General features: G+C 53.7%; 9 protein-coding genes across 9 annotated transcripts; 6 read left to right on the forward strand and 3 right to left on the reverse strand.

Annotated features, from left to right (window-relative positions):
* Positions 1-981: 981 nt before the first annotated feature.
* INS49_015060 (uncharacterized protein) lies at positions 982-1,536 on the forward strand (the record flags this gene model as incomplete). Its single annotated transcript, XM_043175746.1, has 1 exon — positions 982-1,536. One exon carries the CDS (start codon positions 982-984, stop codon positions 1,534-1,536), a length of 555 nt encoding a protein of 184 aa, XP_043020703.1.
* Positions 1,537-3,336: 1,800 nt separating this feature from the next.
* On the forward strand, positions 3,337-4,596 carry INS49_015061 (uncharacterized protein; the record flags this gene model as incomplete). Its single annotated transcript, XM_043175747.1, has 1 exon — positions 3,337-4,596. One exon carries the CDS (start codon positions 3,337-3,339, stop codon positions 4,594-4,596), a length of 1,260 nt encoding a protein of 419 aa, XP_043020704.1.
* Positions 4,597-6,439: 1,843 nt separating this feature from the next.
* INS49_015062 (uncharacterized protein) lies at positions 6,440-7,333 on the forward strand (the record flags this gene model as incomplete). The annotated part of the gene is made up of 1 exon (XM_043175748.1): positions 6,440-7,333. The coding sequence occupies one exon, from the start codon at positions 6,440-6,442 to the stop codon at positions 7,331-7,333; it is 894 nt and encodes a 297-aa protein (XP_043020705.1).
* A 341-nt stretch (positions 7,334-7,674) lies between these two features.
* On the reverse strand, positions 7,675-11,292 carry INS49_015063 (uncharacterized protein; the record flags this gene model as incomplete). Its single annotated transcript, XM_043175749.1, has 6 exons — positions 7,675-7,803; positions 7,860-9,535; positions 10,489-10,633; positions 10,690-10,764; positions 10,822-11,029; positions 11,222-11,292. 6 exons carry the CDS (start codon positions 11,290-11,292, stop codon positions 7,675-7,677), a joined length of 2,304 nt encoding a protein of 767 aa, XP_043020706.1.
* A 650-nt stretch (positions 11,293-11,942) lies between these two features.
* On the reverse strand, positions 11,943-13,060 carry INS49_015064 (uncharacterized protein; the record flags this gene model as incomplete). The annotated part of the gene is made up of 2 exons (XM_043175750.1): positions 11,943-12,944; positions 13,013-13,060. 2 exons carry the CDS (start codon positions 13,058-13,060, stop codon positions 11,943-11,945), a joined length of 1,050 nt encoding a protein of 349 aa, XP_043020707.1.
* A 710-nt stretch (positions 13,061-13,770) lies between these two features.
* Positions 13,771-14,712, forward strand: INS49_015065 (uncharacterized protein; the record flags this gene model as incomplete). The annotated part of the gene is made up of 1 exon (XM_043175751.1): positions 13,771-14,712. One exon carries the CDS (start codon positions 13,771-13,773, stop codon positions 14,710-14,712), a length of 942 nt encoding a protein of 313 aa, XP_043020708.1.
* Positions 14,713-16,199: 1,487 nt separating this feature from the next.
* On the forward strand, positions 16,200-17,390 carry INS49_015066 (uncharacterized protein; the record flags this gene model as incomplete). The annotated part of the gene is made up of 1 exon (XM_043175752.1): positions 16,200-17,390. The coding sequence occupies one exon, from the start codon at positions 16,200-16,202 to the stop codon at positions 17,388-17,390; it is 1,191 nt and encodes a 396-aa protein (XP_043020709.1).
* Positions 17,391-18,421: 1,031 nt separating this feature from the next.
* INS49_015067 (uncharacterized protein) lies at positions 18,422-20,100 on the reverse strand (the record flags this gene model as incomplete). The annotated part of the gene is made up of 2 exons (XM_043175753.1): positions 18,422-19,788; positions 19,857-20,100. 2 exons carry the CDS (start codon positions 20,098-20,100, stop codon positions 18,422-18,424), a joined length of 1,611 nt encoding a protein of 536 aa, XP_043020710.1.
* Positions 20,101-21,977: 1,877 nt separating this feature from the next.
* INS49_015068 (uncharacterized protein) lies at positions 21,978-23,130 on the forward strand (the record flags this gene model as incomplete). Its single annotated transcript, XM_043175754.1, has 3 exons — positions 21,978-22,539; positions 22,596-22,660; positions 23,023-23,130. The coding sequence occupies 3 exons, from the start codon at positions 21,978-21,980 to the stop codon at positions 23,128-23,130; spliced, it is 735 nt and encodes a 244-aa protein (XP_043020711.1).
* Between the last annotated feature and the right edge of the window lie 3,041 nt (positions 23,131-26,171).

Here is a 26,171-nt window from a genome sequence, read left to right on the forward strand (position 1 = left end):
CGTGATTGTTCGATCTTTCCATCTTCGTTCCAATGCAAGCCACGACGTGCTCCCACCAGATCAGCACACTATAACTACCTAGGTTACTGAAACGGCCCAAATTGGATTGGCTTCTAGGCTCCTGCCCGTGCGGGACATGGACCAGCTACCATTGTTTGCCATGCTCTGCACATGTGGCTTTGTTACGAATGGATGAGTGTGACATTGGTATTGTGCCTAGGGGAAACATCATAGCCTAGACTGTAAACGCCTAGATCGGAAAACCGCTACCAAGCTCCAGCATCATGTCCAAACGAACCTTGGAATTCAATGCTGAGTTCCTCTCCCGCATAAACAATGCTCTCACCCCATGTATCAATCTATCGTGATCGACGCAGTGCAGTACAGGTTGTTGTGGTCTCTGATCCGAGCCATGGCCGAGCGCGTGACTCTGAAAAGGAGCATTCTCTCCGTACAAATTCTCCATGCTGTCTGCCTTGTCCTTGGATCATTTGCCACCTAAGCGCCGCTTTGCAGCAGAACTGCCCAAGGCGCAGCTTTTGAATCGGATGCTGAGGGGAGCAAATTCTAGAGAACGTAGTCTTCCGTCAATACACTGCAGTCCAATCAATCTGACTGGTTTTTGGTGTCAGCGTTGCGACTTGGAGCCAGAGAAAGCGAACGTATTCCGTGCGCGCCTTGTAAACGGGCTTGCTCGGCTAACACCTACTGGCAACGGGGGTTTCTCTCACTAGCAAGGAGCCAAAAGCCATGTCGTCCAACTGGTTTATGTTAGTATGGGCCCGCGCGGCCAGTCTGCATCATGTCGACTTATGATCCTTAAGGCATGGTCATTTGCGAGCGGTCCGCACGCCTAGGACTCGAGCATCCCATAAAGGTCGGGCCACCCAGTCAAATTCTTATTGTGCGAGATTCTTTCTATCACTCATCTTCAAGACTATTTTCACCGATACTCGTCCATTTTTACCCAGTTCGGCCATCATGCTCATATCAAACTTTTGTCTTACCCTCCTCAGCCTGCTCATCGGTGTGAGCGCTGCTCATGCCGATCTTGTGGAGACTGTCGAGTCCACACCTGCTGTCATCGACCACCTCAAGGAAGTCCAGAGTCAGACAGTGGAAATGGCTTTAGTTGTTGAGAAGTGGAATGGCGACATCCTTGACGCGATTGCCATCTTGACCGCATCCGATTCCCTCCTCAAGGCCATCGACGATGGCACCGATACGGCCAGAGACCTGCCCAAGAAAATGACTACGCGGCAAGCTATAAAGGTCAAAAGGGCAACTAAGGAGCTTCTGAAGCATATCAAGTCCTCGCTGGGCACCATCGCCCGCTCGAAGCCGCTGTTCGACCACGCAGGGCTTACCTCAACGATGATGTCCAAGCTCGAGGAGACCAAGGAGGGGGCGGAGAAGCTCATCGCAGCTATCGTGGATAAGTTGCGCGTCGGAAAGGGAATCGGGAGGAAGCTGGGAAGGAAAATCAGCGCTGCGTTTGACTACGCCATCGAAGAATTCTCCAAGGAGGAGCCTTGACGGGGCGCAATCTAGGCTAGCGGTGGATCTGACGCGAGGCCGTGGCCGCGTAGTGCCTAAGTAGCTGCGGTACTTGTACTGCGGCAGGGTTCAGAGCTATAGGGTGGTCGTTGAGATCTATCAGTAGATATAGGTGGTTGTGGGAGTCACAGGGCCCATACGCCACGCAAACCATCTTTCATTCGTCACATCATCTTCTCTTCCAGTCATTGTGCTGAGCTGGCTATCAACAGATGCATGATTACACTGCATGTATAACGCTTTACTGAAAACAAAGATTTGCTTTCTGCAATCTCATCAAGTTCTGGAAAGGTGTTCTAACATTTTGGTCTGTAGCTGCCTCTTGTGAAAATCGCCCGAGCACATTTCCAAGCGACATGGTAACTGTCGGGCTCGATCCTCCTCCATGACCAGGTAAATGGACTGTAACAGTAATCGGGTCGCAATTGTACCCAGAACAGGCAGAGGCTGCTTTCCTCTCAGATGCTGTTGTAGACCACATAATTAAATGTAAAATGCTTGAATTCGATACCAAAACTTTTGACTTGAACTCAAAAGGGAAAGGGGAAAAGAAAATGTGGTCTACGCTAAATCTTTGGGAGCACTAAGTTGAAACTCCAGAGAGACGCATTATATTGATGTTAGCATCTGTTCAGAACGACTTGCCATGATTATAGACTTAAACACTTCCATTCCATGCTGTTGCAGAAAAAGAGTGCCCCGGATCTACGTGCAGGCACAGTCATCTACAGGTCCGAGCCAGTGTGTGATGCCCAGGCATGAGTGCTTCTCAGCCGCATGCTGCTGGATCGTGGCGCCGCTGGCACCAGCGGTCCGTCTAGGCCACAAGGAACTGATACTTTCTATCGTGGAGCAGACTGGGGCCATTTGTACATTGTAGAAATCCTGAAGTCCTCTCGGTCCTTTATACGGCGATGCTAGAGACGGTGGACTTGATGGACAAGAGGACGGCCAGAGTGAACAAGCCCTTCAAAGACTTGCTAGCAGCCTTGGGTTTCAAGGAAGACGGGTCGAGCAAGTAAACAGAACTGAGTTGTTCTTCTACGGCACCGCCATGGAATACGTATCTATAGAGCATTTGAAAAGGCATCGTGCATGTTGCGTTACCTTCATGGTTCAACATATGCATCTGTACGAAAGACTGAAAGCAGAAGTTGCGAAGCTGAAAACTACACAGGTAATCATTCAAACATGGGAGCGTTTTAAATTCTCCTACGTGCAGACTCGCAGTCCTATGTTGATCGTAACAACACATTGTCAAGACTGTCTGATAATTTTAGATGAAATCATGTCCGATCCAGTGTTCGGGCCCGGCCTTCGGAGAGCCCGGACGCCGGCAACCTCACGGGCAGTCCTCACAATTTTGCTGCTCATATGCGATCGCGTCATGGACTAGCGACAGCGCCAGGCCACTGACACATTGGCGTGCCTTAAGTACCCGATCAGCCTAGCTTGCTGGGTGCAGAATGGTGACGTATAATTGGGGCTTGGGTTTTCCAAGAAATCAGATAGAGTTGCTTCTCGGCCTCGGCATTGGCAGCGCCGCAGCGGTGCCATACTCCTCCGATGTCCGACCCAGCACCCTGGGCTAACTAGTAAGCGGCGTGGCCGATCGGCCGAAAGCACATGCTGTGATGTGTTCTGAAGCTCATAAATATCGGGGAACTGCCCCGTGGTGCAGCTTGGGAGCAGGGAGTGATCGTGATGCTTCATTCACAGAAGATAATTAGGCTCTAAATTAAGAAAGCCCCAGACCATCCTCTACAGCTCTCATTCATCATGGCGCAGCTAAAAGTCCTCATCGTCGGAGGGGGCATTACTGGCCCTGCTCTAGCCCATTGGCTCTCGAAGGCGAACTGCGATATCACCATCGTGGAGCGAGCGCCGGACCTGCGTGCTTCGGGTCAACAGATAGACCTCCGGGGTGAGGGCGTGGCCGTCATGCGCAAAATGGGCATCGAGGCCGCTGTCAGGGCCAAGGTCGTCCAGGAGGAAGGCACAGAGTTCGTCGACAAGAATGGCCGGAGACAGGCATACTTTGGAGCCAACAAGACCGGCCAGGGCAGGCAGAGCCTCACATCAGAGTTCGAGATCATGCGAGGTGATCTGGTGCGCATCCTATACGACCTGACCAAGGACAACTGCAAGTACGTCTTTGGGAACTCGGTGGAAGACCTTGAACAGACCGGCAATGGGGTGCGCGTCAGATTCTCGGACGGCAAGGAGGACGACTTCGACTTGGTGGTTGGTGCAGACGGCCAGAGTTCCAGGACGAGGAGGAAAGCATGGGGCCCTGATGCGAAGGACCCATTCAACTTCCTGCAGCTCTACCTCGCCTACTTCACCGTGCCGAAGGGAAAACAGGATACAATGACAGCGAAGATCTTCCACTTGCCCGGCCGTCGTGCCATAGCCACCAGAGTCGACAACCCGAAGACCATGCAGGTCTACCTCGGCTATTACGAAAAGGGTGGCCACGCGATGGAGGACGCACTGCGGAGCGGCGACGTGAAGAAGCAGAAGCAGTTATGGGCTGACATGTACAAGGACGGCGGCTGGGAAACCCCGAGGCTGGTAGACAGCATGCTCAACTCCCCGGAGGCGGATGATTTCTACTTCCAGAAGATCGGCCAGGTCAAGCTGGACAAGTGGTCTCGGGGTCGTGTTGTCCTGGTCGGTGATGCCGGCTACACACCTTCTCCCCTGACCGGGAAAGGCACTTCACTTGGTCTCATCGGCGCCTATGTCCTCGGTGGCGAGCTCACCAGACACCTCGAAAACAGCAAAGACCCTGGACAGGCAGTCGATGAAGCCATTGAATCCTACGAAAAGATTCTTCGCCCATGTGTCGACAAGGCGCAGGAGCTGGCGAGGGGTGTTCCATCTATCGCATATCCTGAGACCGAATGGGGCGTATGGTTTCTCCACCTTGTCGTGAAGATCCTCAGCACCCTCCGCATCGACAAGCTCGTCGAGCGCTTCTCATCAGACAATTTTGCCGGAGATTGGAAGCTTCCAGATTATCCTGGATTGCAGTAAAAATAAGTCAAAAATGTCAATTGCTTATTGAGCTGCGGACAGTGGACTGTGAGCTGTTTATTGCCGTCGACGACATTATGAGGTCAATAGGAACCGGGCATCCCTATGCAGACCATGTATTCGGTGCCTATCACTTACCATCCATGTATTATTTACATCTCCCTACTCTACATGGGTACGATCAAAAATTAATTCAGCATATATAAACTAAACTCGCAAGCATCCATACAACTTGAAGCTTTTGATATTCGCGTAGTATCTCGCCTGCTACATAGGTGGACTAATCCGACCTTTGGGACTCACGATTCATCATCAATGACCCACCAATATGTCAAATTCAAGCTCTTGTGGTCATTCGTGTGGGACAATCACATGGGACTGGTGAGGCGTTTCCAAGTCGACAACATCCGTACTCAAGTAACGCAGGCCCGATAATCACCAGCCGAATCCATACCTTAGTAGCTTAGGCAGTCTCACTGTGGTGTCCTCATCTTTCGAAGTCCCCCATCACTCAGTCTCGAAGTGATTCGTGACTTTTGGTGATTCTGAACACTTCATGTGCAAACATCAGCGCCGCATCACGCCCTGGCTTTGTATACTTCCTAATCACACGTATTGCCATGGTGTGGTGTGTGCCCAGACGTGTTTGGCATTCGCATCTTGCTGTTTGCTCAGGGGTCAGACTGTTTGACACGGGAAACATACAAGCCATGCAGTTTCAACAAGTCTCTCAAACAAGCCAAAACTCGGTCAATGAGACACAACCGATCTGTTGTTGGATCCAATGGCCTGTTAGACATGATTCCATACCATGACGTCGCGGCAGTCTGGCCTTTCAACATCATCACCCGACGGCTTTATTTGCTGGCTGTGGCACATGTGTTCCTGGCGCTCACAATCTACACAATTCGACATCAGCTAGCCCTTTCCTCTTGACGACCATCATTAATCACTGATACTCACAGCTCAAGTTCTCGCTATTCGGACCCGCTAAGAAACGAAACGCATTCTATCGTGTGCGAGACTCGCCAACATGCCGCTGATACTGTCAAAAAGAGACACCACGTCGGAGAGCAACGGTATTGAGCCGATCTGGATGACCGTTGCCATACTGCTGCCTATCCTTCTCTCGGCCTTCCTGCTGTGGTTCTGCTACAGATGCCATCGAGCAGACCAGGAGTTCATGGTACGTGGAGTTGTAATCCAGTAGTAATATTCACAGAAAACAACAGAATCCAGTACAGTGATTGTTCCTTGCTGACGTGTGCGGTGGTTCCGGCAGGATGGGGAAATTTTGAGAGACCGGCGCTCGCGCGGTAGCGTTGAAAGTTGCTAGGAACCTTGGAATGTGGGAGGCTGGCCTCCCAGGATACTGGAAAGAGTTTGCCATTATTTTTCTCAACATGGCTGCAGGAAGGCCTCTAGGCTTCGAGAAACACTGAGACGGTCCCAAATTCATGAACGAAAGCCCTGAAAATTGACAATTGAACATCGCTAATCGTGCAGACCAGTGACGGGAACCGACTCAGGAAATTACGGTAACCAAGTGCCTCGCAAATTGGCAGAAACATTGGAACTCTGACTTTTGCATCGATGGCACCATCTTCACACGCGATCGAGCTTCTGATCTAATGACCCTGCTCCAATCGCGCCTTCCTAGCTTCAAATACGCCGGTACTCTGCCTTTTGGGCACCCAGGGACACAATTCATGTCGGGCCAACCGCACAAATCTCTAGCCCGATGTCTTCTGTAGAACACACCATATTCATTGTATCAAATCCCCATACCTCCAGATTCACCACTCAGATCATGATCGAAAACACATATCAACGACAAGACACCATGCATGTGCGTAACTACAAGGGAAGGAACGGCCCAACAGACCGGCCTGCGACGAACTCTCCCGCACAAGCCTGTGCACAAAACCTGTCACAGCAGACCACACCCCCGGAGGAGTCCAACATGTATCCTGGACTTAAAGCCGCCGATGCCAGATATTTCAAGACCTCAGTGCCGGAAGCCTGCCCGAAGGCAGCGCGACAGGCCAGAAACCCGACCTTCTTCACGGAGCTGCAGTCGAGACCTGGCCAGAAGAGACACTTGAACGATCACGACGAGGAGGCAGATGCGGAGGAACCACTACATAAGCGACCGAGGGCGAAGGCTGTGAGGCAAGCAGACAAGGACACTAGGGCCCACGAGAGGACATGTGGCATGGCGGGGAGGGAAGATGATGCAGACAAACACGCTGAGTTCGAACAGTCCTCGGGGACAGGGAGCAGGGTTTGTCAACACAGCACCTCGAAAGACCCCTCCAGATACCAGGAGCGAGGCAACTTGAACATGGATGCAGTGAAGTCTTCACAGGATGGAACGGCCGAGGCAAAGCAGCGCAGGAAGAGTGCGGATGTTGAAAGATCTAGCATTGCTCCTCTCAAAATCACCACGAGATCGTCTGGGATTCTCCAAAACAGCAAATCCTCGCGCCCAATTCTCGGGTCACTTAAGAAGAAGGTGCGGTTCGAGGACGAGGTCCCTGGCAAAGTACTCGAAAAGCCAGCCTGCCTCGGCAACAGGTTCAATGAGACACCAAAGGAGCAAATGGCAGGATCTGAATCACAGATCCCGAATGCTGCCCAGCGGAAAGTCCTGAGCCAGCCTGCTGATGCTGATGTAATTATGCTTGATGTCGAGACGGCACTGTCTGCGCTGTCTGTCCTGCAATCACACCAGTGACGACCAGTGCAGACGACCTCGCTCGACAAGCCGACGACCTGCTGTGCCTATCATCTCAGCCACACGAATCACTAGGTCTGCGTGTGGTAGACAAGGATCGCCTTTTCGCCCAAACCTTTGAAGCTGGGTTAGGCCTGTCCGTCACTTGATGGAAGTGGTCCATCTCCCGGAGGATGCCCTGGGCCCCGGGCCCGGATGTGCAGGTGGGGAGGGCATTAGCTGGAGTATGGGACGGGTTGGTATACTCAAATTTTTAGATGGGCCCACCGCACATGGCCTGATATGTTGTTTTTATAGCATTTACTATAATTATCGGCCCCTGTGCTTCCGGTTGCTATCGTTCAAGGCCTCGACCGAGGCCGTCTGAGGGGGTGAGCCTCGGTGTTGAAGACGTACTCGTCTAGACTGATGACGTCTGGCGGAGAGAAGATGAGGTAAAAGTATTTCAAGGTCTCGGCCGTCCAGAAGCTCTGCAAGCGTATGTTAGGGACCAAGTCAGAGATGTCAAGTAAAAAGAAGCACATACCTCCATCGAGTTCAGTTTGTCCGTTGGCCCTGAGACAGTTACATCCCTGATTGCAGAGTTTGCTAAAGGAGTCTCGGTGGCGCGCATGATGCTTTGGAACATAGTCCACGCGATGTCCCTGATCTCCTCCTGCCCGGTGACCCGGTACAGTATGAAAACACTTTCGATCGCCTCCGGCCGCAAAATGTAGCGAGGATCCCGTGCGTGCTTGAAACCCTTTTTGAGATTTTTGTTGCCTTGTTTGGACCATTGCTCTTCATCCCAATCGCAGGGAGCCAGCGACGGGCACGGGAGGAGGCCAAACAGTTCCGGTAGGAGACCCGTCGGAAATGCGTCGTAGCCCCAAGTACACCCACGCGTAACGCGCTCGCCAATGCGGATGTGAGGTTCGATGCCGAATGTCCTGCCTCCGAGCAGGAACATACCACCGACAAAACAAGCTAGGTGCTGGCCCTCGGGGTCCAGTGTGACGCCGTCTGACCTCACATGCGCGTTCCCTGCAAACAGTATGTCATCCTGGTCTGGGAGCATCGGCCTAAATAAGATGTGCTTTACGACCACATCCATGGACTTGCGATACATCTGCTCATAGGAAGGCTCCAGCCCTCCGGTGAGAATGAACATCTTAGGAAGGTACTCATACAGGCTGTCAGCCAGGGCGCCGAGGGTGAAGCTGTTGTCGGACATAACTTCTTCGTGCTGGAAGTTGAGCGCTGTAGGCCACATACCAGGGAGCTGGGACTCGTCCTGGGTGCGAACGAGAAATGCGCGCACACGGTCGACAGCATCGTAGTATTTATGGTCTCCGGTCAGTTGGGCTAGCCTTGTAAATTCGAGTGCCAGAGACGACGGAGAGGCGCTTGGATCATGTGTCCCAGCAACCTGGCGGCCATTGCGGGCGTCCTCATAGTTGAGCCAGAAGCCTGGCAGACGGTTGGGAGTATCGAAGCCCATGTAGAGCATGTCACCAAGCTCTTTCGCCTTTTCCAGCAGCGCGGGTGTCCCGCTCAGGTCGTAGGCGCTTAGTAGGCCCCCCAGATGGCGAATTGTAGTCTCAAACAGGTTTGCGCTTTTGTCGGTGGTATTGGACCAGTCGAGCTGGGCGGCAGCTTTTGCAGCGTCGTGGAACTCATCGAAGAGACCCATTATCCAGAGGGTGTCAAGGCTGTCGACGAGAGTAGCTCCCCAGCCGCCAAATGTGTTCTTGCCGCCGCCTGACACGGGCTCCAGCTCGTCCCAAAGCCATGCCTGCTTCGCGTACGCGGACCAGGAGCGGACAAAGGCATCCTTGACGGCTTTTCTGCGCCCCTCGGCAACCTTGTTCTTCTCAGCACTGCCTTTTGAGCCGAAATTGTATTGTACGTGGGGGAACGTCTTGGGAGTGCCCGTAGGCAATGGGGCGAGAGGAGTCTTGGGCGGGAAGAAGAGTTCGGCTGAGGTCCAATTGAAGGCGGACGGTACGAATCTGATGCTGTGGAGGGCGGAGAAGTATCTCGAGGGAGGGCCGGAGCCAGAAGAGGGGAGAAATGTCCGGAAGATGATCAGCGCCACCAAGGCCAGGGCGATGAAGACGGGATGCTTCGACAGCCGACCCGCGGCCACGCGCGGGGAGAGGAGGCGCATGCCCAGCGCGCGCTGTGGTGGGTTCGTGGGTCGGCGGGTAGCTGAAGCCGCGGCTGTTATACACTACTAACTAGATGTCAGGTAGTCTTGTAGATGCGATGCGGTGGAACTGTGTGGACCGAGGGACTGGTGCTTGCTGTGAGCCGGGTCGCACGACGTGCAGTTTCGTGGACTGCTCTCCTGTGTCACGCCCATCCGCGCCGTCGACAAAAAAAGAAGGTAGTGAACAATAGGAGATGGCCATAGATGAAATAGCCTGGTGGTGATCAACCGTACGGCACAGTTCTATTCGAAACAGGGACGACCCAACGTCGAGTGGGTCTGCTGCGCTTGAAGAGGAAGTGATTCACAGGCCAGATGGATGTGTTGGGGAACAGGGCTGCTTGGCTACTTCGGTACTTCGGTACTCGTGGTCCTGCACACGGACAAGCCTTTACGGCCCGCATTTTGGGCAGGGGCCCCTCGTCTACCGATGCAGGTACCTAGGTAGCTTGAAAGTGGTCCGAACTGACCTCTTGACCTCATCGTCTCAGCCAATCGAGGACATCTACAATCCAGCCTGTCGCATGCTGAAAATTTGACCAGAAAATTGTGCTTCATGTCAGGTCGTCAAACTGGTCGGCTGCCAAGTCACCATTCATGTCACCTCTGATCTCCGTATCTTTGTCACTTAGGCTGCGAGTCCAACCAACATTCGGATTGCAACGGATGATACGCGTACCAAGGACAGATCACCCATCCTGTCTAGATGCCTCCCGCATTTATGAGCTATCCGCTTGGCCAGGGCATATGGCAGCGAACAAGAGCACTCACCGAACAGCCTGGACATTTACCCGGGCGAGCCTCACAGGTTGCTGAAGATACTGCGGAGGTACTTCCGATTCGGGTGGTTATAGAATATCATGACTTTTTGAAAGAATGACTCATGACAGAGGGAATATGGACTAGGGAATGTGTAGTCTCTTCAACAAAGATACACAACGATGCCTTCTCCATGTTCTCTCACTGAACCTTGGCGCATTCCAGATCTGCTGAACGCACCTCAGCCCAGTCTCGAAGGCGCCCTGGATCCACTCATGGGTGAAGCTGGCCTGCTCGTCAGAAAAGAAGACGTAATCGTCCGCCGGGAATACCTGCAAAGCCCCGGCCTCCTGGAGGTCCAGCGATCCGACACCAGCTGGCTCCGGCGCTCCGGCGCTTCGCGGACCGCGCCCCCGAGGATGGCCAAGCCCCGCTCAAAGGTGTAGGCTGCCATGATGACGCTGCAGTGGGAGTGGGCGAACTACTCGTTGCCGTCCGTCTTGGGGAACATGGAGCAGCGGATGGGCAAATCACTTACAAGCCCGCCATCATAGCCCAGCCCGGCGCAGCTGAGGACCTTCTCCCACCACCTCGTCCTGTACTGCAGGAGGATCTTGGTCACCTCGACGTAGCGAACATCGCGGACGGCCATTTCCGGCTTGGGGACAAAGACATGGCTCTTGGTGATCAACCGCTGTGACGTATACGGGATAGCGATAATGAGGTAGTCCGAGGTGAGGGTCTTGCTGCAGCTGGTTGCAGATATCTTGTACTTTCCCGGAATTCCCGGCTTGTTCTACTCCGCAATGCCGACTTCCCGAACTCGCGTATCAAACATGATGTTGTCAATCAAAGAAGCTGAAACCAGTCAGTTTGTGTGATGCCAATGTATTGTTCAGGCTTGATTTCTGCTCGTTGCTTTCTTTCCTGGCAGCCACCAAGAGGCTTCGAGGATGGCCAATTCGAACCCGGCTTTCTTGAGCTCGTAGCCCGGAAACAGACCCGACATTCCCGCCCCAACAATGGTGACCTCAAAGACGGTCACCCGGTTGACAAGCGTCAGCACAATGTATATTCATCTTGATTCTCGCAAGCGGGAGCGAGTCTGACCCAGGACATGATACGTGTGCGGATCTCCAGATAAAGAATCTGTCATGTCCGTGTGTATTAAGGCTCAGACTCTGTACATCATTCAAAAATTTGAGATGTTAGTGTAAACTTGTACGAATATCACGTCATTATTGGCGGCGACAAGTTGGTACACAGTCTATCATTTTCGTCTCTCAGCGTACGGCTCTTTCTCTGTCTGTATCTGTCTCGCCCCCCATTTTTGTTCTTCCTTTTCCCCTCCGTGTGATTGATGATGTTACTGCATGTGATTGCTGAGATCGATTTCCAGCTGCAGTTATCGAATAGCTCCCACACTTATCCAGAAGATCACACTGTACTCTCCAGTTTCATTCGGTAACAACTGTCGGCATTTCGATATCCCGTTCCCCTGAAATTGCGAGGTGGGAAGTCCCATGTCAAGTTTCTGTCTTTCGACGGTCCTTGAAAGCCTTCTCCAGCAATGGAATCTCAATGGCTTTCAAATCCCTCAAGAGCTCCCACAGCCCCTTGAAGCCACCAAACGTCTGTCCTTGCAAGGCCCGTCTTTTCTCAAATGGCCCAATGTTCATTGTCCATCATGTTGAAAGATGTGACAATATAAGGCGCGTCGGGAGACTCGGTGCGTGACCTGTCGATGCAGAAGTCGTACAAAACATGCGCGGTATTAAATGTGCGACCGTATTCGCAGTGCGACCAGCGGTGTGTGTCCGCGGTCTGCATCCAGAGCCTTCTGAACTTCGACATCTTTTGAACGGCCTCATCCATGCTGGTGCTGTCTCGAACAAACGTGACACGATCATAGGGACAAACGCTGTCAAGAAACTGGGAGATTGGCCAGTCTCCCACTGCGGATACCAGGTGGTAAAGTCTGCTGTCGCCGCAGAATGGCCTCATGGTTCGCTCAAAGACGATCGTCAGCTCGTTCAGGGCCGTAAAGTACTCGAGGAAGTGAGGCTTTTCGCTGCAGCTCCAGCACCCGAGCGTAATGCGCTGCGGTAGAAAAGGCTCAGCAGCGGTAGGTTCGGTATCGCTATCTGTGGCCTGCCCATCTTCATCCTCGTGGTAGCTTTCTTGGTCGCTGTCTTCACTTCCATCTTGGTAGGTCTCGTCGGCCTCGGGAAGTGCGTATTCGTAGTAGATGTAAAGAGCTTGGACGGAGTCGAGCGCGATGTTCTTGACGCGGTCGAGGGCCTTCAGCCCCTCAAGAGAGGGTGTGGACCATCCAAGGCACCAGTCCTGGTCGAAGAGCAGCACGTCCTCAGGACCCCACCAGAGCCCTGCCTCGCCTTCCAGACCAAAGATGAACTGTCCATGTCCATAATCCAGCAGGCACTGTCGAGACTCTGCACAGATCTGGGAGAGGATGGGCTGCGAGACTTTGGAGTCGAAACCGAAGACGAAGCGGCGGTCGTCGCTGCGACGCGGATCCATGTGGGCACCGGAGCTTCTCGCCTTGAAGACTCTGCGGCCGGGCAACAGGAACTTCCAGATCATGAGGCGCAGCTCGGGTGGCAGACGGAAGAGGCTTGTCGGGCCAAGTGTGTTTTGCATCTTGATGGGAGGTCAGCGTTAGTGACAGGTTGAGTAGGGCCACAGTCAGTCTAGGGTGAACTGCATACCTGCTGCAAGGCAATGGCTTTGCCCGAGTCGCCAACCGTAGCGCTCATGTTGCTGGGGGTGGTTTATTTCTTGTGCTGCGGAGGAGCGCTTCAAAGCGGCCTTTAGTTAAGAGGAGCAGTGTTGTCGCAGTCGCTGGTCGACGCAAAAAGTTGGCGTGCGATGCAAAGTCAACCCTTGAAGTGGGCTGGAAAAGTGACACGCCACGGTGTTATGCTTCACTGAGACTGGTGCTGCGGTACCCAATGCGGAGCAAAATCAACGGTCATGTTTGCACAGATTGGTTCACTTCAGATTCAGAAGGCCAAGATTCTTTATCAGCTTCATTGCTTATGGTGTTGATGTTCTGGCTCCTGAATACACCTAGATCGAGCGATTTAGAAGGCTGGACTTCACTTGCAGCCTTGCGTATGGGAGTACCGAGAGATGGGCGTCGGTTGGGGCGCAAATGATTTTGCAAAACGGTTCAAATGCCGAAACGGCCATTGAGTGATATAGAACGCAAGAGCAAATCACCTAGAAGCAAGCTCAATCGCTCCTTCCGACGACAAATGGGTCTCGGATTGCAGCTACAACTGCGAGCCGGAGTCAGACCACCTTCGTGAATCTTTCCTCGTTGAGTATATCACTGTCCACTTTCTTCACAACGTCTTCACTCTTCTCAGGGTTCACCCTCCCAGGCTTCCCTGGCAACAGAATACAGTGCGTAACCACCGCGGCCCACAACAGCATCGAACAATCCATGAACAACTAGCCCGCGATGGAGTCTCGTGGTGGCTCCGCCAGCCACCAACTCGTACCGGCGCCTGACACAGAAACTACGCAGCAACCCCCCAGCATCTTCGTCCTACCTCACAAGATACGAAAATTAGTCTGGGAGTATTCAATCCCCGACAGGAAGACCGTACAGTTGAGGGGAAGATTCGATCAGGCATCGGGCGGCTGGGTCATCTTTATTTTCCGCGGGTGGACTCGACAGCCTAGCCTCACCCAAGTCTGCCGGGAGACGCGCGAATTCATGTTGCGTAACGGAGACTTCATCTTCGGCAAAAGCCCAACAGAACCAGGACTGTGGTGGAATCCCAAAGTTGACATCCTCATGTTCACCCACAACTGGGATCTGCGCTTTGAATGGAATGCCTTGGAGGGGCTGAGGGGCTTGGAAAAGGTCAAGAACGTTACCATTGATCAGGATTTGGCGCGGTGGATGTCTTACCGTCCCATTTACCGGTGCGACCTCCCAGCATACGACCCCAGCAACATCCACAGTCACAGCGGCGAGCAACCCGTAGGATTCAGACTGTGGTACCCAGACGACACACCCTATTTCAAGTTCTTTCTTTTCAATGGAATCCACCCCGACAACCTCGCAGTGCTCTTTACAAGATTGCTGCAAGAGCCAGCGGAAGGACTCGACAATGATCACTTTCCGGATGTTCGAGTCGATTTCGACTTCCTTAATGACGATTTGGACGAAGTCAAGCGAAAGCTGACCCGACTGGGGAGTCTGTGGGTGCAAAGCAAGCAGCTCAACCGGCCCGATCGATACATCATTAATATGGACTATTTCTTCCATGAAACAGAGGACAAGCCTGGACCTCTATTCCGCAGAGGGGCGTCGTGTGAAGGCGATGAGCATGTGGATGCTTCTGTTCTCCATTTTTTCGTAGACATGGATCCGGACAACGTTCCCCTCTTTTGAACTTTATATTCGTTATCTTGGGGAATTGGAGAGCACCTGTAGCACTTCCACATTGCAGGAGACGTGATCGAGGAAGTCGAGGAGACAACCTGGAGCTAAAGCTGCTACAGTTGAAGTACGTGTGCTTCGATGAAGATAACAGATAGACTTTGGAAGCCCACATATGGAGTAGTTTACAGTAACTACTCCCGTGTGAACTGAAAGAAGGTACCATGATCAAAACGGTAGGGTAGGACTATATGTCTGTATTTCGAAGGAGGTCACAATCGCCGCTGACCACCTCCTATCGGACGCCGAAGGCCTGCGCAGATCTATCTCAACTGATCCTGTTTTCCTCAAATGCAGATATCAATACGGATTCCGACAGCTTTTCACCAACCAAAGTCTTGTGTCTGGTCACTGGGATTGGACGTGGAACTTGTAGATCATGTCGATGGTGGAGTACTTTGCCCTTGCTGCTTTGTATTTGTCTCGGACCCGTGTCTCCACCTTTCAGCAGGGGGCACTTCGATGTTGTGGTCAAAAACATTGAAAGGAGTTATCCAGATATATGGCGAGGCATTGAGGACACTTTTTCGAGATGTTGTTTGAGCGGCTGAGCGACGAGGATCGGAGGGTATTCGAGCGAGAACCTTTTGACTCAGAACACGGACACAGAGTGTGAGATCGACGAGCCTCGGAGGCGCAAAATGAATGAATTCATGGCCATTTCAAATACCTTCAGATCACTCGGGGGATTCTGGCAGTCGGGGCCAATCAGGCTTGATTGATACCACTTTGTTGGCCCCTAGCTTGAGGCAGTCCTAGCTACCTAGGTATTTGGCACTTTCATTTCCCATCCCATCCCATCCCATCCCAATGAAGCTTACGAGGTGGCACACGGCGATTGCTTATTTTCCGTTCAGGGTGGCCCATTGAAACCCCAAATTCAAGTCTCTTAGAAACATCGGGCTGTCTTGTCATGTGTCATTCCACAACACTCGCAAACCTCCTAATTTGACACTGACGCTGCCAACCACCAACCACCTCGAGCAAACAGAAACAGCGCAAGAAGAACAACAAAGCCACCAGACCTCTACCACCTGGACAGACGTCCATATTGACGACCTACTCCAGTCTGTCAATTGCGCCAAGTTCAACTCACCAACTTTCAACGGCAACGGAGGACCTACAGGGCTTGCATGAGCACGCCGCCCTGCAATCTTCGCACCACAGCTGAAGGCAGGTACTGACACCTCCCAGCAGAAACACCTTTACTTTGCTTATGGGTTTATTTCCAAAACCATTTTCAACTTTCGAATGTTTCGTTTGCACTCATCATTGACGATCAACCTCGCAGAAACCATCGCAGAGTTGTAGCCCCGCGTCTCTCAGCCTCAAGCGACCAACTTTGTTCCCACATTCCCCGGCTCCAGCCACTTCCAGCGTTGGTTCGCCAAACCCATTGTCTTTGATCAATCCCAAACAGCCTAAGCGAACAGTCGAACATGTCTTCGATCACCAACGGAAGCGACGGCGATGGCGGCGGCGACACCGAGACCAGCCCCGATGCTGGACCCAAGACCAACCACAACCTGAGCATCGTCTACATCGACCACAACCTAGACAAGTCGATCGATGAACCCACCTATGATGATACGGCCGAGAACACCAGCCATCCCAACTTGACTGTGGTATATATTGACCACCATCTGGACGGCTCGATCTCGTCTGACACCGGTGCAGTGATCCAAAATCAGCAAGGGCTGTTTCGTCTCCCTCCCGAGCTACGCATCATCATCTGGGAGCTTCTCCTTCCAGGTGAAAGGATTCTGCGCGCGCGGGCGCGATTCGGACGAGATCGGAGAAATCCCCTCGACAACGGCTCCTCCAAGACTAAGAAGCGCCGAGGCACATGGCATTTCCGAGTCTACAAATGGGAAATCGGCGATTATGAAGGTCACTTCTTGAGATTGCCAATCCCGACTGTCCTCGAGATCTGTAGGGAATCTCGCCAAGTTGCCCTACGACACGGCTCATTCATTTTCGGTCAACGCGACAACGTTCGCGAGGCTGGAACTTGGTGGAACCCCGACCTAGACGTCCTTGCCTTCGATCATTCATGGGATCTGGATCAGCATCCATGGGCACTTGAAGAGCTGTATGGACTTGAGCACGTGAAGAATATCGCAATTGACGAACAACTTGCCTGGACTTTCCGCTACAATGCGGGTTACAACGGGAGTGATCCCTTGGACATCCCTCGCGAGCTTCGTGAGCCACTTGCCGTGACATTCGAGTTCCGAGAATCTGATGACAGACATCATTTCATTCTGGAGTTCTTTCCCCATTTCCAGCACCTAAGCATTCTTTTTTCTACTTTACACTGGATGAAATATCACGAGCGGCTCATTCTGAACATGGACGTCTTCGATGAGGATTTCATCCTTGAGGAGGATGCGTGCAGCGTCACGTTTCGCTTGGGAAGTGACATGAAAACAGCCGTGAAAGAGCTGAGGAAGTGCAGAGAGTTGTGCATGAAGAAGACAGCGCATGAACCTGACTTTCGCAATTTCCAAGCACTCGTTGACGGCCCCGTCTACTCGGTCAAGGATGATGATGTGGATGTGGATCACCTGGAGTACTGGATGGGAGCAGGGTTTGGAATGTGCCGGTTAGATCAGGATGTCCCAATCTGAAGTGGGCGAGAAAGACAGAGGAACTCTTCACGATAACTGCGTTCTGTTTACATGGTCTTGCGGCTGAAGACAGTTTGGGGGAGGGCGTTGAGCTGTAAACCACCGGTGTGAGAAGTGATGACGACATGGTGGTGCTGTCTAAACATGCTGCGAATCTGCCGCATCAAGCACTGTGACATGCAGCAGTTGAAGGCTGGTGATGAGCGAAGCCTATGGCACATATGTGACCAGTCAGAAGAAGCAGGCGGCGCCAACAGCTGCGGAGGCCATCTGAACGAGTCTCGATGGGAACCACAAACGCCTTTAATGACGGAACGACCAAAATAGATAGCAGTCATAATTCAATCTGAGAACTGCGTTATCTTTATAACGGATCACATCACCGAGGTCTCTTGTGCCGCATCATCATCCTACCCAAGTGTTCGTAGACAAACAAACTTGAGCCACTCGGCCAAGAAGATCACCCGGTGCGCGCTTAGCTTTTTAAGAGAAACCCTCCAGCAAACCCCGCAACCCGTGCTTCTTTCTTTTTCTTTTAAGTGATAATAATGAGACAATTCCCTGCCACGTAGTCCATTTTCCATTTTATGCGAAAGCGATTTCATCCCAAGGGTGACTCGAGTTCCGACAAACACACTCGTCGCGACGGAACCTAGACATTTTCCACCCAGGAGACCAAGCCCCATTGTCAGTCATTATGCTTCCATCAGGTCTTCCTTCTTCGTCGTTGAGCTTCTTGCATCATGTCAAGTGTCTGAGCCTTACTCATGCCACTTTACAATGTCTCTCCCTTTTCCTTTTCCCATCATTGTCAAATCAACACTCCTTTTAAGACTACAATGTAGTAGTTGCCCTTTCAAAATATCTTGGTGTCCATCCAGAGGTTTCTCCCTAGATGGCTCTCGGTCCAGATGGTATGACTCTTGATCAAGTGATAACCCGTGGAGGATTATCCCACACGCAGCCTGGGCCTAACTCATTTGGACATAGATGTGGCTGTCCTTCTACCCGATGTGTTTGATGCGAGAGTCTCACAATGCGCCTACTGATATACCGCCGTTTGGGCTGGAGATGTCCTCCTCCTCTTCATCTGCGCACTCGTCTCGGTTTCCGTTTTCGATTGCGTGATCGGATGGTGAAGGCGCGGCAGACCGTTCGGGCTGTGAAACGGATTGCCGGTTCGAAATAGCAGACACATAACGGTCAACGGCGAGGTCATCATAGTGCAAGGACCAGGGGAACCTGCAGAAGCCCTTGCCGCCGCGGAGCTTGCAGTCCGGCTTCTGGCAGAGATGGCCGGAGGTGCAAGCCGCGTTACGGCACTTGTCGCGTCGGGGACAGGGCAGAGACCTGGCGAGCCACTCGAGGGTGGGGATGAGGTCCTCGTCGAGCGGGGCGTGGTCGTAATCGCAGTGCGGGTTGGCACAAGACCCAGTTAGATGTTTAGAATTGCAGAGCCGCTGCATCGAGGATCTGAGTTTGAGGCGGTTCTCAGACTCGGGGGTTGGGACGGGGATGTAAGCGTCTAGGCGCTGCTGGGAAACGTTGACGGCGACTTGACCGTCTGGGATCTCATCCCTCTTCGGAAGTTGGGCGAAGAGGTCGGACTGTTGTAGGTAGCTTCGGTTGGAAGCGACATGGGGTTTAGCTGGTGTGGGATAGTCGGAGGTATCGTAAGGTTCACTTCCATTTCGCCAGGAAGACCGGCTCAGCTTGGAGGGCCGGAGAGCAAGAGGCGAGGGCGCGGGGCCAACGTGCAGATTCTTGCAGTTCTCGCCGTACTTGCACCTGCCAACCGAGTAGAAGGCGCATATGTCTCTCGACTCTGTGGGCTGACTCCTGGGCGGAAGCGGAGCTGTGTTAGGCTTCCCTAACAAGGGCTTGGGATACAGGGCATCCATTGCGGAGCCCGTTGGGCGGAAGACACCGGGCAACTCTTCGATGCCCAGGCCAAGCTTTGTGAACTCGTCGTGAAAATGGAGGCCGGAGGTTCTGATAAGGGTGAAGCGGTCGCTGTGGCCCCGATAGGCGGTAAGCTGCGAGACGTAGCCGGCATCGTGACAGGCGGCAAAATAGATGTGTTTACATTGGGCGTTCTCGGCATAAAGCCTGAGCATCTCGCGAAGCTTGAAGTCTGCGTTCTCCTTGAACTCTCCGGCGTCGACGAAATCGGTCAGACCGTAGGACCTGTTGAAATTTGCGATGAAGGGGGCCAGCGAGCGTTTGTCGGCGCCCAGGAGGTTAGCCTTGGCGAGGGCTTTGGACAGGCCGGCGACATTGGCATAGACGCGGACCATGGTCTCGCAGGCCTCCAGCCCCTTCCTCCTCTGGCTGGCCTTGATGGTGTCGTTGAGAAGCTTGGCAGCCCGAGCGCCGCCTTCTTGGCCGGCAACAATCACTGGACACAAAGGTTAGCAAACTGGGAGGTCGTGGGTGCGGTCGGTTGTTAGGTGGGATTGAGATTACAGTCATCATCAAACACGTAGCCGTCGGCGTCGACAAGGACTAGAACGAAGGGGTTGCGTTCCTGGCCGCGGGCCTGCTGCTTCCAGCGCTCTCTCGCCTCGCGCTCCTCCTCGTAGTCGCTCTTGAGGCGTGTGTAGTCGCCCAGGAGGGTCTCATAGCGGGTCAGGATGTCGTTTAGAGTGTTATCCTTGCGGTAGGCGGCCAGCTGGTTAACAGCGGCGTCGATTTCCCTGTCACCCAGCATCTTGGGCGGTCTGCTTCTGCCTGTGGCTGCTTGTGGTTGGCGCGTTTGGCGTGGTGGTGGGCAGCAGGGAAGACGAAGGCAGAGGCAACGGCGAAGTCGGCAGTTGAATCCTTGCCCAGGGACCTATCCAGCCTTCTTATGAGATGTGGAACTCGACCTTCTGTTCCTTGACCTTTAACCTCGACCTTGACCTCTGTACTCTCTGCTGCTTTCAAGGTCCCTGGAGGCTTCCGTTGCTGCCTTTTGCTTAACTGGCGGTGGTGGAAGAAAACGGGCTGAGGCGATAAGATGGAAGGTCCGAATTTTGAGGCAGTTGGGCGGGGCAGCGGCAGCGGCAGCGGCACCAGCACCAGCAGCAGCAAGGTGATGTGTGTGTGACCTGAAAACCTGACTTCACCACATCCAGGCCAGGAACTGTACCTGGTAGATAGGTTGGTGCCCAAGAGGTAGTCTCTCTTCTGTCTGTCCCACCACGTTGTCTAGGTATTGTGAATGAAGCTGATTGTATGTTTGGGCAGATTAGCCTAGCCCAAGCTCACTGCTAGGGAAATAGAGCCTAGGAAAACAGAGCAGAAAGGCACACGTCAGGCCTGCAGCTCTGATCCCTGTCCCACGGTGACCGTCATAGGAAGGAAGGAGCAACAGCTCATGTCTGGTCAACGCCTGCAGTGTAGAAAACGGCATCCGTTTCAGAAAGCACTGTCACCTTGTCATCTGGGGTCAGACTGGAGGGGCCACCCCATCACTGGCCCAGGCAGGTGGGCAGTGCACAGGCGACAGAGAGGCACTTTCCTCATGTACAGACATGTCTGTCGAGAGATGACGGCAGGAAACCATCCCATCACGTTGGTTGTGTGCTGACTCTAACAGAAGCACGTGGGGGTAGAGTGAAACAATGTTAGCTTCGTAACGGCTCGGGACGGGCGGCACGGATACAAGGCAGGCTTGGATTTGCAGCCCCTCAGCTCATGGTTCGAGCTCGGTGAACCATGGGGTGTGAGAAACTGAGGATGGAAATGAGACAAACTTAAAGAGACGCAAGCCAATATTTCCGAACCGAAACACAGACGTGAACAAATTTATTGCCACAGTAGTAATGATACCCTCCTCCCACTAGCCAATTGGCAGCACACCACCGCCAACTCATGATCATTACTATGGAGGTCAAAGTTACCCAAGCTCAAGCACCATCTAACCGTCCATTAGATTACGGCCACATAACATTAACCCACAGCAGTTGCTTCTTTGCCTCGGCACATATCTGAGCTATCAACCATCAATCATCAAGAATTCTGTGGACCGTGTCTCGCTGTGTGGACGGCCAGTCATGCTGTTCATGCAAAACAAAACGGTGGAGAATGCAGCGCTGGTGATTGAGCAGACCAGACCGTCGGCCGTCCACATCACGGTTACAGGTTACGGGGAGGAAGGAGCCAACCAGCGATGACGTAACGGCAAGGCAAGCATAGACTGCCAGGTACCTACCTACGTAGGTATTGTGAACAGTAGATTACCTGCTCTACACGTAGGCATAATGAATACACATCCAGTCATTTGGATTGAGTTTCTTGCATAATGCAAATGCCCACTAATCAACGGACCCGTCATGCCTGTCCACCTGGCAGCGGGAGCAGTTGGACGGCCAGTGGCGCAGACCCCAACTGAAACGCTCCACCACTCCCAACCTAACGTCACGTCACGTCGGGTCAGCCTCCTTTTATCCTCCACGCATCGCCTCCTTTGTTCCCTCATCCGACAACCTTCAACAACCTCCATCTCAACAGCACCAAGTCTCAAAAACCACGTCCCGCCTTTCAACCGCGCATCAATCAGAGCACAGACAACAAAGACACATTCGCAGACCAGGCCAGCCCACGATGCCCTCCCGCTACACAGAACTCGACACCGACGAGGAGCGCCTGCCCGAAGGCATGGTCCGCGTTGGCTATGACGCCGACACCCAGGTCTACACCTTCCGCGACGCAGACGGCAGCCTCTGGGAGGGCCCGCCGGGCTCCCGCTACGGGCATCTCACCAAGGTCGCCAACGCCCCCAAGCCCCCGTCTAACCTCGAGAACATCGACGTCGAAGCCGGCGACGCCGACGCCCCGCCGCCCTACGACGAGAACGAGGCAGCACAACCATTCCTCGACCACGCGACCGCACGCAGCAACCTGAGTCAGAGATGGGCCGACGACGCCATGAAGAGGCACTGGCGCGCCGAACTGATGCCTCTGCTGAACTTCTTCTTCATCCTGGCACTCTTCCTGATGGGCGTCTTCTGGTTCCTCGGCTGGATGGCCAAGTCTGAGCACATGGCGCACTGCGGGCCCGGCAGCCACGGGCACCAGATCCAGCGCGGCGAGACGTGCTGGAGCATCGCCAATATGCACGGCATCGACGTCGAGAAGCTTAAGGCGGCGAACGAGGGGATCACTTGTGAGTTGTTGCGGGTTGGCAGTGCGATCTGTGTGCCTGCTATGCCCAAGGCCTAGGGGCAGGATCCATGGCGGTCATATCTTCCCGGACAAACCCCGAGAACACTACTATTCTAGAGACGGTCAGTCATTGGCGGACACTTTGAACATTGTTATGCTCCAGGAAGATTGGGCGGCACATCCTTTTACTCTCTTAGCGATCTTTGCGATCATAAATACCACATGGACTCTGGGCTTGGCGTTAGGAGGAGCATTCAATTTGCTCTGGCGGACCAATTCAACATGCGTCGTATGGCACCTCAGACCACTCGCTGCACATTCTCAAGGTCGTTTACAGTTCGAGAAGAAATTGGCGAGACAGGTATTGTTTCGCTAGCCTGTCCGACCAGGAAGCAGAGGGGATAAGCATGTGCCTCACCGTCTGTGAGCATGCCGCAGGAGCCGAAGCAAAATGAGATATTGACCGTCCCACATTTGCCATCAGAGTGCCAGCCCCTCGGAACGCCCCGGCTTGCAGACCGCCCTGCCGAAGGGCGTGGTCATGGGTCTGGCTAGACGGGCCCTGCCGGCAAGCCACCGTGAAGAGGCTTGACTATGCTTGAACGCACGCACTACCAAAAGACCTCGGCCGGCCCTGATATGTGTCGTGTCAAGACCCGACGTGTCAGCCTCAGATTCAAGTCTTACCTCGGAATGTGGGGCCGACCTGGTCAGGAATATTTGTTGTTGAACCGACTGTCGTGGCGGCTTCTCGGCCGCGGCCCAGGTGGCTCCGGAGGCGCGTCTCCCCTCGTCGGTGGGATCCGGGCGGCTCAGACTATGGGTTCGCCCTTTCTCGCCAAGATCTGTATATTGAAGGGTATGTATCCAGCTCATTCGAATGGGAATTGCTATTCTTTGCGCAAGCCGTATTCAAATGTTCTGTCCCTGCACGTTGGTCCACTCGGCACTGCACGGTGGGTGAGGCTGGGGGACGATGATTAGTCTAATTTGGTCCTGTGGCTGCGGACTATGGTCGTGGAAAAAAAGCAAGTCCAAAGGTGCACCAAGAAGTGTGACAGCGATGATCCTTGTCCGTCTCCATCTCTTGGGGTGCCCGTCTTTTGGCTCACCGCCGACGATCCGCCGCTCGGCTGCATCTGTCAACCTGAGACGGGGGGAAAGCCGCACAGTCGGGGTCGTCACGAGAAAGACAAGCGCCGATGGTTCACGAAGCTGAAGAGGCCTGCTTTTGGATGATGGCTTGGCGGAATGCATGCCGAAGCTGCCACCGTGGAATCTCCTAGACATTTCTCTACGGCTCCCGTGGTTCCCTTCAGGCGGTGGCGCCCTTGGATGAAAATTCGATCCTGCAAGATCATGCAACAGGGGCATGATGATATGATTGCCCCTGGGTCCTTTGCAGCCCGCAACTCGCCTAACGGGGCCGCTCATTCTCAGTGCCTGCGCTAATGTCGTCTGGGGGTTCTGGCGGCAGACTAATGCTGAGCGTTGGAGGGTGTGCTCGGTCAGGTGAGGTCCGGCAGTGCTACCAGGTGGTGCGGTCGAGGAGGAAACCAATCATCTTACACGGTTGTCGAGGCTGTGGGGCCGAGTTTAACTTCACAGCTCGGTCGGACCTCAACCTCGAGCCCAGCTGCAATATGCAGTCGGCTCTGCGGGATCTTGGTTGGGCGGGCGATAGGAGATTCGGAGGAATTGCTAGACAATGTCCGATCCTGCCATCGATCCCGGGTTCTCGTATATCATAAGGTCGTGTTGGGGAGGACCTTGCGCTGAGACACCCCCCTTACGAGCCAGACAATACCCCATCTACCTGCAGAGATTGGACCCGTCAGAGACAAGCTTTCGGACCCAGGGTGTCTCACAACGTTCCGAACACGATACACCGTACTTATGCAAGAGCCGTGAGTGGCCGAATGGAGGGAGCGCGGTTGGTAGCTGGAGAGCGGAAAAGGAAAAAAAGCAACAGAAAAGCAACCACGGCACATGCATTGGCGCTGGGCCTAAGTGGGACGCGCACGCGGACTAAGTTCCCCGGAGTCTTAGTCTTTGATCGCATTGTGTGAGATGAGGTGCCTCTGCTTGCTGCAGTGTGCATTGCAGTATGCATCTCGGTCTAGACCCCTTGGGCCGGCACACGCCATCCGATGCCATTGAGAGGTTATCGATAGTTGGCGTGGTACAATGTGGCTGATCACACGGAATCAACGATCTCAGTGGCACGCTTCACTCTGCCTCTGCTCGATACACCAGCGTTCTTGGACCGGGCTCCTCCGAAATCCCACTAGGTCTTCCTGCGTCAAGTCCGCAGGTTGATTGTTGTGGAGATGCGAGTTCGAAAGCTTGGCGGCTTTGTGTCTATCAATCGAGACATGCCGGCGCATGTGGCAGCCTCGGATATATCCCATGCCGTATCTTATCGAATCACGCTTCTATTCCCGCCGAGGGCCCTCTCAACGGCACCTCGATATTGTTAGACAGTGTTCGCCAAAATAGGTCTGATTTCCCAATACCCAAGGCCGGTGTGCACTCGATTTGGAATGCAATGTGATCTGGAGATTGCTCGTGTAACCGCATCTCAGGGGTCCACTGCGCGGTGACGTCTCCTATGGATCCAGCTCGGCCGAGCAAGGCGTTTGTGCGACTTCTGGGGCCCCAGGATCCAGTCCCAAACCCTTACTCTTTGCCTCAGCTTCTGCTAGGGAGTGGTTGCTCGGGTATCTGGTTTACCACTCCCTTCCCAAACCAGACGTGCTTGGTGTCCATCTCTTCTGGTAGAGGCTTGACAGGCACACACACCTCGTCTGTCAGATGGCAACCCCTGTCTTACACCTGTCAATTATGCATTGACCGTTACTTCTCCGTTCCAACATGCAGGATACTGCGTTCAGCGAGATTAGGATCGAATCGGACCCATGGCATCGGTACCTGGGACTGCAGGACGGTTCGCGGCCCCAGCTGTCCCCGCCGGTATCCGCGACAGGGCCTGAACGACACCGGACGCAAGAGCTTCTCTGAGACCGCAGAAGGTGCCGCGCGGCTTCGAGAAGCTTACGAGGCGTGCGCAAGTGCGTTCTCGAAGGCCCTCTCGCAAGGCGACAGGCGTTGCGTGGCTTCTGGCCGTCGCACAACCGCTGGCGTCGTGTTCGTGAAAGATGCCCTTGTCACACGGCACATTTCGCACTACCTGATTGACAGGATGACCTGTCACATCCTCCCGAGAGGAAGCAAAAGGACGGCTTCGCTTTGACAGGCATGCAGCGCGCATATCGAGAAACAGCATCAGGAAAACGTCACCGGGGCCAGTTTGGCGCCGTCAAGGTCCGCTGGGCAATGATTTGCATATGAATAGATATGGTCAAGTGCCCAGAGAACCATCGAGTGCCTGGCGCCGAAGTCCGCTGGATACCCAGTGGGTCAGGAGACGTGCCTCATTTTTGCTTTTTCTGCCATTTGGTGACGACATAGTTCGGCCTTCCTACTTCTTCCGAGCGTTTTCGGGGCATTCGTCCAGAAACCGTGTGATTTCGTCAAGCTATCAACACACAATGCCTGCCATCGTGGATTTGAAATACACCTGAAGCTCGACGAGGCACACACCTGGTGGGCTGCAAACCACTCGGGTGATTC

The sequence above is a fragment of the Diaporthe citri genome, assembly GCF_014595645.1.
Source record: "Diaporthe citri strain NFHF-8-4 chromosome Unknown scaffold_8, whole genome shotgun sequence".
Classification (NCBI taxonomy): domain Eukaryota; kingdom Fungi; phylum Ascomycota; class Sordariomycetes; order Diaporthales; family Diaporthaceae; genus Diaporthe; species Diaporthe citri.